This window comes from Hippoglossus stenolepis, chromosome 22 (assembly GCF_022539355.2).
Source record: "Hippoglossus stenolepis isolate QCI-W04-F060 chromosome 22, HSTE1.2, whole genome shotgun sequence".
Classification (NCBI taxonomy): Eukaryota; Metazoa; Chordata; class Actinopteri; order Pleuronectiformes; family Pleuronectidae; genus Hippoglossus; species Hippoglossus stenolepis.
The window spans coordinates 3,498,906-3,513,232 of record NC_061504.1 but is presented as its reverse complement, the minus strand read 5'-3'; the positions used below and the strand labels follow the sequence as shown (position 1 = coordinate 3,513,232).

Below are 14,327 nucleotides of genomic sequence, written 5' to 3'. Positions count from 1 at the left end.
GTTCATTTGTTTGTGAACAAGATCACGCAAAAACAATTTAAGAGATTTCCACAAAACTTGGTTCTACTCATACTGCTGACATGACGTGAACAGTGAAGGGGACTCACATCAAAGAAGGCCTTCTCGTCGATGTTTTTCGGCGCTCCCATGGTGGGTGTTCCGGGAATGACGGACTCCACCTCCGCCAGCTCGATCATGCCTTTGCACTCCTTGTCCTGCCTGCTCTCGTAGTATCTCAGCTGAGGACAGAGACGCGTTGTTAGACAGAATCAAAGCTCCAAACTTTTCTCACGTATTTATTTTTCAAGTCCTCTCACCTGATGTTTAGTCTTGTCCAGGACAAACCACCGTGGTTTCCATGGTTTCAACAATGCCCCTTTCTTGAACAAAATGCCTTCAAAACTCCTGATGGGAAAAGGTGAGAAAAAAAAAGACATTGGACATTTTTACGAATGTACCCGACATCTCTACAAATCTCACTCTGTCAGTGGTGGTGGCTACAGACCTGTTCTCGCTCTCCGTGCTCTGGAACTGGCTGTAGAGGGTGCTGGTGCTCGGCCGACCGGCGACAGGCGTGGAGGTGGCGCTGGCCTCGCAGTCCATAGCCAGGTTGATGGAAGACCCCGCGCTCTCCTGCAGGTAGACGCCCTGAGAACGCCGCTGGTGGCTCAGGTTGGACGACATCAGCAGGGAGCTGGAGAACGACGGCTGCGGAGAGGAGGGAAGACGGGAGGGTGAGCCGGGAGTTTTCAGAACGTCACCACAGAGAACCTCGTCTCTTGTTGGACAGCAGAAGCAGCTGCAACGTTCACTGTTACATAAAAGTGAATTCCACCTGTCTTAACTAATTTCAGTTCACTTACTAGAGAAAGTAAATAAAAACAAACCAATGACTTCAATTTAAAAACTTAGAACTTTTCTAGTCTTGATGACAACTCAAAGCTCTGTAAAGGAGCAATTTATTGTTCAGTGTCTTGCCCCCAAGGACACTATGGCGCCCAGAATGGAGGAGATGGGGATCGAACCACCGACGTTCTTATAAGTGGACCACCCTCTCCAATTCCTGAGGCACAGCTGTTGAATGAAACTACAGTATGGTGCTTTTTCTGGGGCAGCTGTGGGTCAGGAGGTAGAGTGTGTCATCCGCTAACCAGAAGGTCAGTGGTTCGATCCCCTCTGCATTCCAAAGTGTCCTTGGGCAAGTAAACTGTTCCCAAATTGCTCCCAACAGCTGTGCCAACTTTGTAGGCTATAGAAAAAGTTGCTGCATATAATAAGCAGTGTATGAATGTATATGTAGAACTACAGTCCATTTAACATTTCAGACCTTAGCTGCATTCTATCTCATCACCACAAGATGTCAGTACACAACATGAGGTGCAATTTATCTTCATCTTTTCATTCAACTTAATATGTCAAGCAGCAGCCATTTGATATTAGGGAACATACTGAATATTTCAGTTTTCACTGAAGGACAGTTCAGAGTTAGGTACTAAACAGTAACACATCTGTTTACAGGTCTAGTCTGACTGGAGCAGAGCTGCTTAGTGTTTGTCAGACTGAACTAAACTACACAGAGTTTAAAGAGGCGACAACAGAAACACTCATGAACTGCTGCTTAGATTCATAAAAACATAAATTATATATGTATATTTGCAGAGACATCCTGTGAAATGTATTTTATGATTTGACATTTATTGTAACAACCCTGTAAAATAGTGTAAGTAAATGTATAAAAGCTTCAATATTTTAGAAACACACCAGTGTAATAGTGGATTTTTATTGGCTGATGCTGATACGAAATTTAGAAATATTGTCTGATATTTATATATATTTTAACGATTTCAAGATGTCATTATCAAAACCTCACAACAAAGAAATGTAATTGAGGCTTCATATTTTAAAGTTTAAACATAAACTTAACTATAAATAAAAAGAAAACACAAATGCAGCCGAATATATAGAACTTGAATTAAGAAAATAAACGTAAGAAACATAAATGTGCGTCTTCATTGCGTTGCTTATCCCGTAAAATAAAAGTTTTCATATCAGCAAACATAAACACAGATAAGATACGTCAGTGAATGGCTCATATCAGCCGATTCTATTAGTCAACTGATAAATCTGTCAGGCTCTAATGCTAGATACTGATAATCATCATGTAACAACAACTTAATTCTTTGGAGGTAAATTTGAAATACTGACCACACACTACAACATTTCTCATTCACTGACTTTTTTTCAGCTCTGAAATCCAAGACTTCAGTTTTACATTCACCATCTACCTTCTGATTAGTGAGGAGATTTTTCCAACAGCCTGCACATGAATGCAACACTTAAACTTTGTATTAACTGTGGTCCTGTAACAACAACAACAACACAAAAAGATCTTTTAAGCTGAGTAAAAATGAAACCAGTGTTACCTTGCTCTCCAGTTTGCTCTCCGCCCTCTGCGTGGTCTTGATTTTATCCCACGTGTCCTTCCACTTCTCTGACGTTTGACCGAGCTCCGCCTCCAGACTCTGCAGGTCCTGCAGCAGCTTGGTGATGGCGTCGGGCACCACCTTACTCAGGCCGTCGTAACACGGCCACACGATGTGCCGCTGCGACTTGGGCCCGCTGGTGTCGGGCTTCTCCGGCGTCTCCTCTGCCACGCGCTCCTGCCGGACCCTCGCCTCCCAGTCGTAGGACGGCCCCTCCGACAGAGTCTCCTCCATGTAGAAGTCCCACACCTTCAGGTTGGAGATGAAGGTGTACGGCCGCAGAACCTGCAACACACAGTTACTGTGAGTCTGCTTGGTTGCTTTAATGCTTCAGTGATTTACATATTAAACATTCAGAATGTCTCTTCTTTTAGCTGCTGCAGTATGTTGCATTCATTCGAGACATGAGAAAGTGTCTCTGTCTCTTAGCTGCTGTGTGTCTTTGCAGGGACTCACCTCGTCGTCCTCAGGGCAGAACATGTAGTTGAAGAAGACGGGTGTTTTCTTGTTGAGTCTGTCGATGTAGTCCCACACAGATTTACACACCTGAGGGCTTCTCCTCTCTCCACCTTTCTCCTCATAAAGGACTCCTGCGCAAACACACACACACAGTAACTCAAACTGTTTCTATGACTCTTTTACTCAGAACAGCAGCTTTTCAGGTCAACAGCCCTCAGGCTCAGTAATGTGGTTACCCAGCTCGATGCGTTCGTAGTCTGAGTCGAGCAGGAAGGTGCGGAAGCGGTTGGACACGTAGTGGTAGGCCAAGAACTTCAGGTAGTACTGACTGAACTCAAACTCCATGGGGAACTGGAGGTGGATCTGAGGGTGGAGGGGCAGAGAATCACTCAGGATTACATTTGAAAACAGTTCACTTTTATCTTTAGGTTTGTTCGACGAACCCTCAATCAGTTCATCTACTGCACATTAATTATTAACTTTACCAAGGAGGTTTCGTTTTCATTTTGTTTGTCAGTCTGTCAGTTTGCAGGATTACGCAGAAATTAATCAACTGATTTACATTTAATTATGCGGATGAGAATCATTCTTTTTCCCCACTTACTTTAACGTTTTCATTTTGATTTGTCAAAGAATTATTCATGCATCTTGATTTAAAATTTTTAAAAAACGAGATCTAGTGAATTTAAATGTGGTTTCATAAGGGGACTGTTGGGCCTTGGCAGAGGTATGAGCTCTACTAGGTGACATTCTAGTTTACTTTTTGTTCTACTAAATGCCAGCTTAAGTACTTGAAAGTTTTGTATGTGAACTAAAGTACAGATGTCAAGTTGTTATTAGTGTGTACTTTCTTCCAGAAAGGTGCTATTGTCATAAAGGACAGAGGAAATAGACTGAGGAAACCACTAGGACAGTATCATCTGTAGAAACAGAAGTAACAGTACGAGAATAGTCAGATCCCTGAAACAACACATCCTGCGTGTGATAAGAACGACAGAATCTACGTCACACATAGAACAAAACAGGAAATAAAGTCAGACTTACAGGTAAACACACAGACAGCATTATAAATGATTATATTCATCTCTACATATAGTAAGAGGGAGGAGAACTGAATTCCTTTTACATTTGGCTCTGGACCAAGTGTCTCTGGTCACTTTGCAGGATTCTTGTTGGGCATAAATTTCTTGGCAAATTAAAGCATCTGAGATTTCTAGAAATTCCTGCATTTAAATAAACTTATTTTCAACCTGATTCTGATCTTCACTTGTATCACAACACTGCAGGTTGAAAAATAAACGTGCATCTCTATGGACCCACCTGGTGCACGCAGTCCAGGAACTGCAGGAACACGGGAGTGAAGCCGCTGCTCTGGCTGCCCAGCGTCTGAGCTCCACGCTGGCTGAACTTGTGGCCGAACGAGAGCCACTCCTTCTCCACTAGCAGCCGGAAGCCGTCAAAGGTTCTGTAGTAGGGATCGGACAGCAGCTGCACCAGGGACACCACCTGCACACAGACAGCACGTCACACTAAGCTTCACTCGGAGAACAGTTCTCAGCAGTAACGTTTCAGGGTGTCGGTCAGAACCTGTGTGGTTACGTCCCAGCCGTCCTCCAGGCTGACCATGACCGATGAGCCCGTATCCAGGAGCTCCACCACGAGGACGGACACCTGCAGCACCCTGTGTAACTGGACACACAAAGACACACACATTGTCAGAACAAATAACCTACAAGGTCACACAAAATAGCTATTTCCCCTCCTGAACACACACACACACACAAAATGATGGATGAAAACCATTGAGCACTGACCAGAGTCATCCACTCAGAATCTTCCAGGCACCGCAGGAAGCTCATGTTGGGGTCAGAGGTCTGGGAGCTCGGCACGCAGGCCTTCATCAACTTCTTAAAGCTGTTCTTCACCTGCCGCACGTCACACACCTCGATGGGAACCACCTCCCACTGCTGGAACGAGTCCTGCTTCCCTCCCTGAGCAAGACAGCAGTCAGTTAATCCAAAGTGTTCAATTCTTTAGGCCCTTTACATGTGAGGGTTTACAAACTCTGCACTAGAAGGAGCACACTCTGTTCTACCACTGTGTCCTTCATCACCTTGAGCTGGGCCTTGTCTCCGATGATGTAGAGGTAGGCCTTCTGCTGGCGGAGGAACAACGCTTCGCTTGGACCTCCATTGGACTGCGGACCCTCTTTCCCAGCCAGACGCGTCCCCACGTCTGGGTTATAGGTACTTAGACGCCCGCTGCCTCGGATACTGCCCCATTTACCTGCAATACACACACAGCTAGTTCAAGTTCTTTTTAATCAAAGGTCAGAAAATAATTGATCATCAAACCTTGTGTAGAAGTCATAACCATGTTAAACAGCCTTGAAAGAATCATTCCCAGTTATTAGGCCTCAGTGGTGGAATTATCCTTGAAAACACACTGATGTGTAGAACATCCGAAGCCTTAACCAGCCATGCTGCTAAACACAGGCAGAAAGGATTGACAGCTACCCAGTCCAGTCTGCTACACCAAGCTGCTGCATTATGATGACACTCAGATTGTTGTTAACACTCAACAGAGAAAAAGAATCAAACAGGAAACGACAAACGTCAGACAACAGAGCTGCTGCAGCACCAGGAGCTGCATGCACACACACCCACACAGCAGCTCTGTGGTAAACAAGAGCAGGCACAACAGTCCATTAGTCTGCAGGAGACAGCACACTACCAGGGATGATGACAGACACACTGACGCTACTGTTAGAGAGATCTGATTGGTTAGACAGGAGTGGAGGGAAAGGTGTGGGGAGTGGGGGGTAGCCTACTGTACCTCTAGCAGGGTTCCTGGCCTTGCCAGACACTTTGGGCTGAGAGAGGGAGATGACTTTCGCCCTTTGACCCAGAGCTGAGGTCAAATGACAGAGACGTTAACCAACAACGCCACACAATGGAGGATGGTTTTGCACATACACACACGCTCACACTCATGGATGGATGGACTGCCTCATTCATCATCCTCCTGGACCAGTCTCAGTTTCAGTGAAAGGTTTCAGATTTAAAACATCGTTCACACAACTCATTTTGAAATTAGAACCATGACAAACTAACTGATGCTACAGGAGCAACACACAAGCACAAAAGAGTGTCTCACCTCCTCTGCTGAAGGTTCCAGGAACATCCTCCTTGGTTCCCATCACCTGTTTCATCAGAGCGCCGATCTTAGGCGGCCGCAGCTTATCGGAGGAGTCTGTGTTTACATCAGAAGACAACACACCAGCTCTGTTACTTCAGTTGAAGACACTACAGGATATTGGTGATGACACTAAGTGAACAGTGTGATAATCCACCCACCTGAGGTGCTCATATGTGTGGAGGTGAATCCGCTGAGTGTGTTCCTGCCGCTGTTCTCACTGTATGAAGGCATGGAGCTGATGATGGCCTGCAGGTATTTCTCCTGCTCCAGACTGGTGGACTCTGCCTGGGAGGGAGCTGCAGAGAGACGACACAGATGAAGAACATTTTATTTTAGTGGCATGTAAGCTGCAAAAAGACACTTTTTTGACAAGGCTATGTACACTAATGTCTTCATCCTGTGCATCTTTGACATTTATTACCACTGGAGTCAAAGTGTCACTTTATAACCACTGAACTCCTGAACTTTGCAAGTGAGGAAATGTGTGGACATGCATCAAGAAACTTCCAAAATAAGGGAACATGTCAGCATCATTTTCTGGATATAATAAGTTACATAAATCATCAGCTAGATGCCTAAATAGGTTTTTGTTGTTCACCTGCAGAGGGGGTGTTGGGGGACTTGAAGAAGCCCACGACACCCTTAGCGTGGAAGCCTGCGGAGCGCAGCAGGACGGCCTTGGTTCTTGAATTCCTCCAGCAAACCACTGGGAAGCGGTTCTGACGGTAGCAGCGGCAGATTCTCTGGATGGTCGTGTCCGGGATACTCTGAGGCACTATCAGCAGGCCGGGGTAGCTGTGATACACACACACACGTACCGTGTATTAAACACTGAGGAGATGCTGTGCATAAACTTTAACAACCTCTTGCTCCTTCTCTGTCTCTCACCTTCTGCAGACGGTGTACATGCGGTTAACAGTCGAAATCCTGAAGGGCTCGTTCTTGGAACGTGTCAGGCTGTTGCTGAGCGTACCCAGACCCAGGCGCTGGTAGTCTCGACAACACGCTCGCTCCACCACGTTGCTCATGGTCTGTCTGTCGGACGAGCGGATGGTAGAGGAGAGGGTGAGCGAGCTCTGCGGTTCCAACTCCTCTGAGACTGTGGAGACACAAAGGAAAGCTCACTGGATGTCCCTCATTTCAAAAACACGAAATTTAAACAAATAAATAAAATAGTTGTCAAACATATTCTGCCACACGTCTGGATATTTCATTTAAAGTCACTGATGTGTCACAGAGAGCACATCATTTTTGGACTTTCAGAAGCAAAATTTTCTTTAGCAAATCATGTCCTCTAACAGCTTCTATTTTAAACATGAAAAACTGAAGAAGTGGAAATTTAGTGTTTAAAGGCATTAAAAAATACAAACAGAAGCTGAAATGGCAGTTGAAGTGTGAGCACGGATTGACATTGACATGTGAAAGTGAATGAATTCTGTTAAAAGACAACAAATTAAAGCAGTGTCATTACTGAACGAAATTAAACTGTCATCTGTCTTAAAGAATATGAGAATGAATCCATTGAAATGTAATATTTCATAGTATCAGATGAAACCGGCTGTGATGTCATGTGTGGAAACCTGATGACAGTTGAAGTGTATAGTGTAAAGTAAGTAAGAGTAAGTTAAGGAGACAGTTGGATGAGTCTCCAGTGTGATATCATCCACTATAGCTTTGAACAATGTAGTATAAAAAACACTGTGCTCACCTGAGATTTCATCTTCATCCAGCTCTGACTGGAAGCTGCTCCTGTTCTCCCAGGTGGGCGGAGAATACTTCTTCCTGGTCACATACTGCCGACCTATGGTCCTTTTGGCACTTTTCACCAGGTTCTTGGAAAGTGTCCTGAAATAAACAAAGAGGGAGGAAGAGAAAGTTAATTGTTGTTTTTTTACAACATGTTCCAATGGAAGTTGCCTCACATCCACTTCCTGCTGGGTCTTTCAAATTTGAAGCCGTCTGAAAGTCCAGCTGACAATGGGCTGATTTGAGTGTTCCTCTCAGTACATAATCAGATGCGTGCACAAATAAACATATCAATCAATCAACTTGTATTTGTACAGCCCATATTCCAGTAACATAACTGTACCAGTTCAGAGCCTCGCATTTTCAGACATGATTGATGGAATCAGGTGCCATCACGTCTCAAAGAGCTCCACACATACATGATGGGAATGGCTGTAGCACCTCGGTCATACAATACACTGTAACCTCATATGACCTTTAGCCTAGAGAAATATGAAGGGCAAATTCTTGAGCAAGAGGTGCTAATTAGTGACTTTGGTTCACAGGGAAATATGAGGTCGCCAGCTGGAGCCAGCTGTAACTCAAAGTGATGTTACAGATGTGAAGGATCACCTGAGCAACCCTACAGGAAGTGACTGCTCTGTGCTCGACCTGCAGGACGTGATGGAGTCAGAGGTACAGAGTGATGCAACAGTCTGTTAGTGCTGAGTCTGCTGACAATTCTGTGGAGCTAAACTAAATGTTCTAACATCCTTAGTTTCTCCTGAATAAAAACATGTTTCACAGACAAATTCCTGCCTTAATTGATTCTACACAGGTTCCTTACTTGAGGGACTGGTTCTTGTCCTTGGTCTTGTGCTCCACCACCATTTTCCCACTCTGACCCACAGTGAAGGCAAACGTGCCCTGGACGTGCTGAGGATACCGCAGCTTGTGCATGTGCTTCCTGAAAACCTCCGCCAGGTCGGACGCAACCTCCTCATCAAACGCAATCTTCATTAGCTACAGTCGTACACAGAGAACAGTGGAGTCAGGGAAGAGAGAAGCATGTACAGAAAATAAAGGATAAACGGGTCTTGTTGTTTATGAAAGGAGCCAAAAGGGGTTCTGAGTACCTGGAAGGTGCAGGAGCGTAGCTGCAGCCCCTCCTGTACAAACTGGTCCATGGGTATAGTGACTGAGATCCTCTTCTCCTTGGTCAGAGAGGCGATGGGGAACGAGCGAGTGATCACTTGTTCACCCACTGCAGGAAGAAGATGCAGACAAAGAGCTGGGTTTAGAGGACTCACAGATCTGACCCATATCTATCGGCGTGAAGTGTGTGTGTGAGGTCTCACCTAGTGGGTCTGTAGGCGTGCCCTTGAAGATGAGTCGGTAGGTGGTGAGGAAGATGGCACCCTCGGCGGGAAGCAGAGGTGGACCTCCCATCATCCCTGTGGCCTCCTCGCGGCCGTCGGGAATCAGGTGGACCCGCATGCCCTCCATCACTAGCTCCTCACCCGGCAACAGAATCGGCCTCAGCAGCTTGGGCTGAACAGACAAAACACAAAAGAGAGGATGACAGGGAGTCTTATTAACGATGTCACAGCAGGAAGAAGACAGACGTCATCTACATAATATAAGGAACAGCATGTTGTAAATAGAAACTGTGGTAACTAAAACTGTCACACTTTCAACTGAAACATGAGTAAATCTGTCATCTTGCAGGAACTCTATTAACATTTAATAATATCAAATATCTTCTAATGATATTTGAACGATCACTGCACACAAAATCCACCACCATGCTGAGTTACTGGATGACCGGCACTGTTTGGGAGGTTACGTATTAAAAAAACAGATGAAATGACTGTGCCACTGTTGCATAATAAGAACATCAGCCAAGTTGGACTGGTGGGATCTTGGAAGAGATGATGTCACAAACAAAGAATTACACAGATGATGTTTTTATTCATGCGGTGTGTTTATATAAAACTTGAACTAGATTTCATTTGAGCAGACGCTGAGGATCTAATATAGCTTCGCTTTATTGAAAGGACTCTTATTTTCAAACAGAGCTGCTCAACTTTGCTTAACAATGGCACTATGAAATAAGCTGGCTCTCGTCCCTTACATCACTACCTGTGCTCCAGTGAGGCCAGGAGAGCTTCCTCAGGAACTCCAAAACTGATAGGATATAAATTTAAACTCTGGCAATCACTTTCATAAACTGTTACGCAACACCATATGTCACACACATCCACATTCCAGCTGCAGGCTCACAGCGGAGGCAGGGGAGTGTTTTAACTGTTTGGACCCGGATACAGAGAAGTCACACCACAATCTAATCTCCAATACAATGAGCTGATCTTTAAATGCTCAGGATGTGCGAAGCTTGTGTGTGTTACAAAGTGAAATGGTGAAACAAAACTGTGAGTAAAAATAAACAAAAGGGAGTGATGAGGACAAATCTGCTCACGTGGAGTTACATTATCTGAAGCTGAGCGGTTACATGTTTTAGTCACAGGTCTTTAGTGAAATGACAAAACATGAGGAGTCGAGCCCCTCTGGAGAACACCACACCCTTCAGACTGAAGGCACTCCAGGTCTGCAGCACCTCTGGGAGCTACAGCAGCCAGGCTGAGCTCAACTGAGGCTCAAAGACCAAACAGCACAACAAGGGGGAGCAATCACCCCGCATGCACTGGTGAGGCGTGCCGTGAGTCATACGGTTCTGTCTCTGGCGGACAGACGTACCTGCTGTGGTACTGTGAGCCTGAGCTGTAAGGATTGGTGGAGAGGGGAGTGGGCGGGGCAGGCTGGGGTTCTGCGTGGCCTTTCTCCAGTGGGACGTAAAAATAGGAATTGGTTACCTTTTGGATTGGAGGCAGTCTCTTACTCTCCCTGTGGACTGCGTCCAACGTCTCAATGTGCATCTGAACAATATCTGCAGGGACAAAGACAGAACAATGAAGATGTTAGAATCCAGATGACAGTTTACAGGCAGTTTAGTGTGATGCTCTCTATGCTAGGAGGCCAGATCACCGAGTGTGCTTCCGTACCTGGTATCATGGTGTGGAGGGCCTTAAGGTGCTCGTTGGTCACGCCGCTCTCATTGCACACTTTGTCGACAAAGCGGTTGATGAAGCGCACCACAGAGTTGGCCACGTCTGAGCTCTCGGCGTCTTCGAAGCCGCTCTCTGTGTCGTAGCTCTCCGCCATGCTGCCTGCAATACTACAAAACAAAACAAAAAGCTTTAGAAAAGGGCCAAACAAGGCAGTGGCTGGGATTAAAACCCTTGCAAATGAATTGTAAACCATTTCATATGAAATCATCACCCACTGTAGCCACAAGTTGAGCTTAAATAAGTAATCAGCTCTTCAATATTAAGAACTGAGTGTTTTTGGCAACATTGCAGGTGAAAAATATGCTGTATTAAGCTGCTGCTAATGCAAACTGAGCACATACTACTGCTGCAGCTTCATATTAAAAGCATTCAACTGGTGACACACAAGTTGACTTTCATCATTAATGTGTCCGAGGACATACAATGTGTCCCCCAGTGAGCTCAGCCTTGAAAAATGTGTCAACAAAACGGCCATTTTTTGACAATGGATCAGTTTGAAATATGTCACAGAACAAGAAGGAGCCACAGTGAACCGTTACATAGAGACTGACAGAGAACGCCCATCAATTATTATTAGAACAATGACAGTTCAAATATGATTGCATCAATAATTTAAGTTAAAGGTATACTTCACACTTAAATGTGTTTGAGCTGTAAACTAAATTAAATGACTGTTCTTTGATGAGATACATTAGTGCTGGTCTTAATATCACATTTACTAACAAATTCACATACACACACGTGGGGTAAAGAGTGAGGCTCTGAGCTGGGAGTGAAGTTACATTTTACTGTAGTTATTATTACACTATTTGTCATTTTGCACTGATTGTTTTATTACTTTTACACCTACATATGTGAGTCCGACCCCCAGGTGAACGCCGACAGCTGTCCATACCTGTTTGTGACGTAGCTGTTGCTAACGCTCTCCACGTCTCCGAAGCCGGTGTTCCTCAGCAGTCGGTTCTTGCTGGTGTCCAGCGGCAGGAGCAGGTAGCTCATCCTGTTGGCGTAGTGGATGGCCTGGCTGAACACGGTGCTCTCCTCCTTCTGTACTCGCTCCATCTGCATTTCCTTGCTAAGTGTCGGCCACAGCCTGTTCTGCTCCGACGCCAGGTCCAGGGCGCTGATTTCCCTGCCGTCACCCGAGCCGTCCTGCTGCTCCTGAGAACAAAACAAAGGAGGTTCTATTAATGACTAATCATCTGAAGACGGCGGACATGAGCAAGCTGGACGTCTATTAGTTTATTCAAAAAATTAATGACTAACATTTACTTTACTGCATTAATGAGCAGGATTAACACTCATATGGTCCCTGCAGTTTGATATCAGATAGACGTGTGATAGAAGTGTAAGTACTCACCAGGTTCTTCTGCTGCTCTCCATCCTCTGATTCCAGGTACAGAGCCCTGATGTGGCTCTGGACGTCACTGTAGAACATGGCCTCCCAGAACTGCATGGTGGCCCACACCATGTGCTCCTGTACACAGCTGTAGGCAAACTGAGTGATGCCTGCGCCGAGTTTCTGTTAAAGGAGAAATATTATGAAGGAGATCCCAGCAACCTCTATTTAACCTGAAGCTCTTCTCACTCAGTGAATTGTAAAATCAATGTGGACAGGTTCTGACTATGTGACGTTTTGGGCTATTACAGTTGAATTAGTGGATCTGAGATGACTCTGGTGATGCTGGTTATGAACTTACTCTGCAGAAGGCTGTGACCAATGGGAGCAGGGCAGCTGCGATGCCATGTTCATCCATGTGTGAACAGTCCTGCACAGACAAAGAACAGCAACACATCAAAACAGACCGCAGGCACCTCTAATATGATGACGGCCATAAAACAGGACAGTATTTTAAATATATTATTTTATTATCTAAACTATCCATTGCATTTTATGTGCTTAATGTTCTGTCCTATATTTTAACTGTTTACAGAAGCGTCTTTTAATGTGAACGGACCAAGATGCACATTTGTTCAACCTTCACAATTGTCCTAAAGTATCATTTCATATCAGCAGACATTTTACAAAAGTAATTCTTACTGTTAAAAGAAAGAAACAAGTTGTTGCAGGTGCATCAAAAAGCCTGTGAGTTATCACACCATTGATCAAACAGTAACCAGATAAATTGGCTAAATGCATCTAAGCTCTCCGTCTTTGTAGGAAAATACAAAGTGCAAATGCAATGCACAGGCAGCATAATGAGACCCAGTGTTTCCCATTAATGACCTAGACTGTGGCAGCGCGCCATGTTCTAATTTGTCTGCACAGTTTCATAATGAACCCAATTTCTGTTACACTTCTCTCAATGACATAAAAGATCTATAACATAGTGTTTTGTGCCGTTTCTTCTTTGTCGAGCGTGTCTCACACACACACACACACACACACACACACACACACACACACACACACACACACACACACACACACACACACACACACACACACACACCAAAGGAGACAGTTGCAGAGGTGGTTGTCATTAAGTTGGACAAACAACTTCTGTTTGAATTTTTTCCAAAACGGTGCTTGCTGCCACACTTGAATTACCAGCTCCAATTCAGGACTGAGGGCTCTGCTACAAGTGGTTTACATGTAGTTATTGACAATGTAGCATGTGAACTATTATCGAACTACTATCGAATCTGTCAAAACGAAGGACAACTCTTGATTTTCAGCACTGCGATAATATTCAGCTCCCCTGTTCCACTACTATCGATGCTTACCTGTAAGGTGCAGTTCAACATGCGGACTATGTAGTCAAACTGCTGGTCGTCCAGCACAGCTCGGTTCTGCAGGACGTGCTGATTGAGCTCCTGGGTCAGACAAACCCGTGCTGCCCGACCCTTCAATGCCCGAAGTACAGCTGGCATCAGCTGAACAGAGGAGACATAACACACAATCACAACTAAATATCTGGGTCATAAACAGACATTTTTTTAAAAAGTATTTGAGGAAAAGACATTTCAAGTTGCTACAACCACTGGAGAGTAGATTGTCTGTATTTTGATCATTAATGATAATTTTTTTCTGTTAAATATGTAAGCAGAATTTTGTGGCAGTTCATTCATTGGTATGAAACTGTGCAGCGACGCATCCCACTCACCTTCTTTGCCTCCAGCATCTTGTTCTCAAAGATGTATGTGATGCAGTTCCTGACCACCTCCAGCCTGCGGGCGCTGTTGGCCATCACGTTTCCGTTTCTATCCACAATGTCTCCTGCAGAGGTGGGTGATCAGAAACTTGTTTTATCACTGCAGCACTGAGCTAAACCCCCATTAAACACACACTGTGAGACGGATGGTCTCAGTGTAAAGTTTGAAGTACAAGGGC

At 44.8% G+C, this 14,327-nt stretch overlaps 1 protein-coding gene across 7 annotated transcripts in view; it reads right to left on the bottom strand.

Moving 5' to 3' along the window:
- sbf1 (SET binding factor 1) overlaps nt 1–14,327 on the bottom strand; it is a 57,774-nt gene that overhangs the window by 3,942 nt on the left and 39,505 nt on the right. For 6 of the 7 annotated variants that reach the window (XM_035147428.2, XM_035147430.2, XM_035147432.2 and 3 more), the window contains 26 exons: nt 14,101–14,213; nt 13,721–13,870; nt 12,694–12,762; nt 12,354–12,515; nt 11,889–12,154; nt 10,928–11,100; nt 10,739–10,812; nt 9,224–9,416; nt 9,002–9,129; nt 8,713–8,888; nt 7,849–7,985; nt 7,029–7,239; nt 6,739–6,935; nt 6,299–6,436; nt 6,099–6,194; nt 5,778–5,852; nt 5,056–5,228; nt 4,757–4,933; nt 4,530–4,631; nt 4,263–4,448; nt 3,179–3,305; nt 2,940–3,073; nt 2,424–2,768; nt 506–708; nt 318–405; nt 108–239 (listed from right to left, as the gene is read on the bottom strand). In XM_035147428.2, coding sequence (XP_035003319.1) covers nt 108–239; nt 318–405; nt 506–708; nt 2,424–2,768; nt 2,940–3,073; nt 3,179–3,305; nt 4,263–4,448; nt 4,530–4,631; nt 4,757–4,933; nt 5,056–5,228; nt 5,778–5,852; nt 6,099–6,194; nt 6,299–6,436; nt 6,739–6,935; nt 7,029–7,239; nt 7,849–7,985; nt 8,713–8,888; nt 9,002–9,129; nt 9,224–9,416; nt 10,739–10,812; nt 10,928–11,100; nt 11,889–12,154; nt 12,354–12,515; nt 12,694–12,762; nt 13,721–13,870; nt 14,101–14,213 — 4,025 coding nt within the window. The remainder of the gene's footprint in view (nt 1–107; nt 240–317; nt 406–505; nt 709–2,423; nt 2,769–2,939; nt 3,074–3,178; nt 3,306–4,262; nt 4,449–4,529; nt 4,632–4,756; nt 4,934–5,055; nt 5,229–5,777; nt 5,853–6,098; nt 6,195–6,298; nt 6,437–6,738; nt 6,936–7,028; nt 7,240–7,848; nt 7,986–8,712; nt 8,889–9,001; nt 9,130–9,223; nt 9,417–10,738; nt 10,813–10,927; nt 11,101–11,888; nt 12,155–12,353; nt 12,516–12,693; nt 12,763–13,720; nt 13,871–14,100; nt 14,214–14,327) is intronic. The other variant, XM_035147431.2, reaches the window with a different exon arrangement.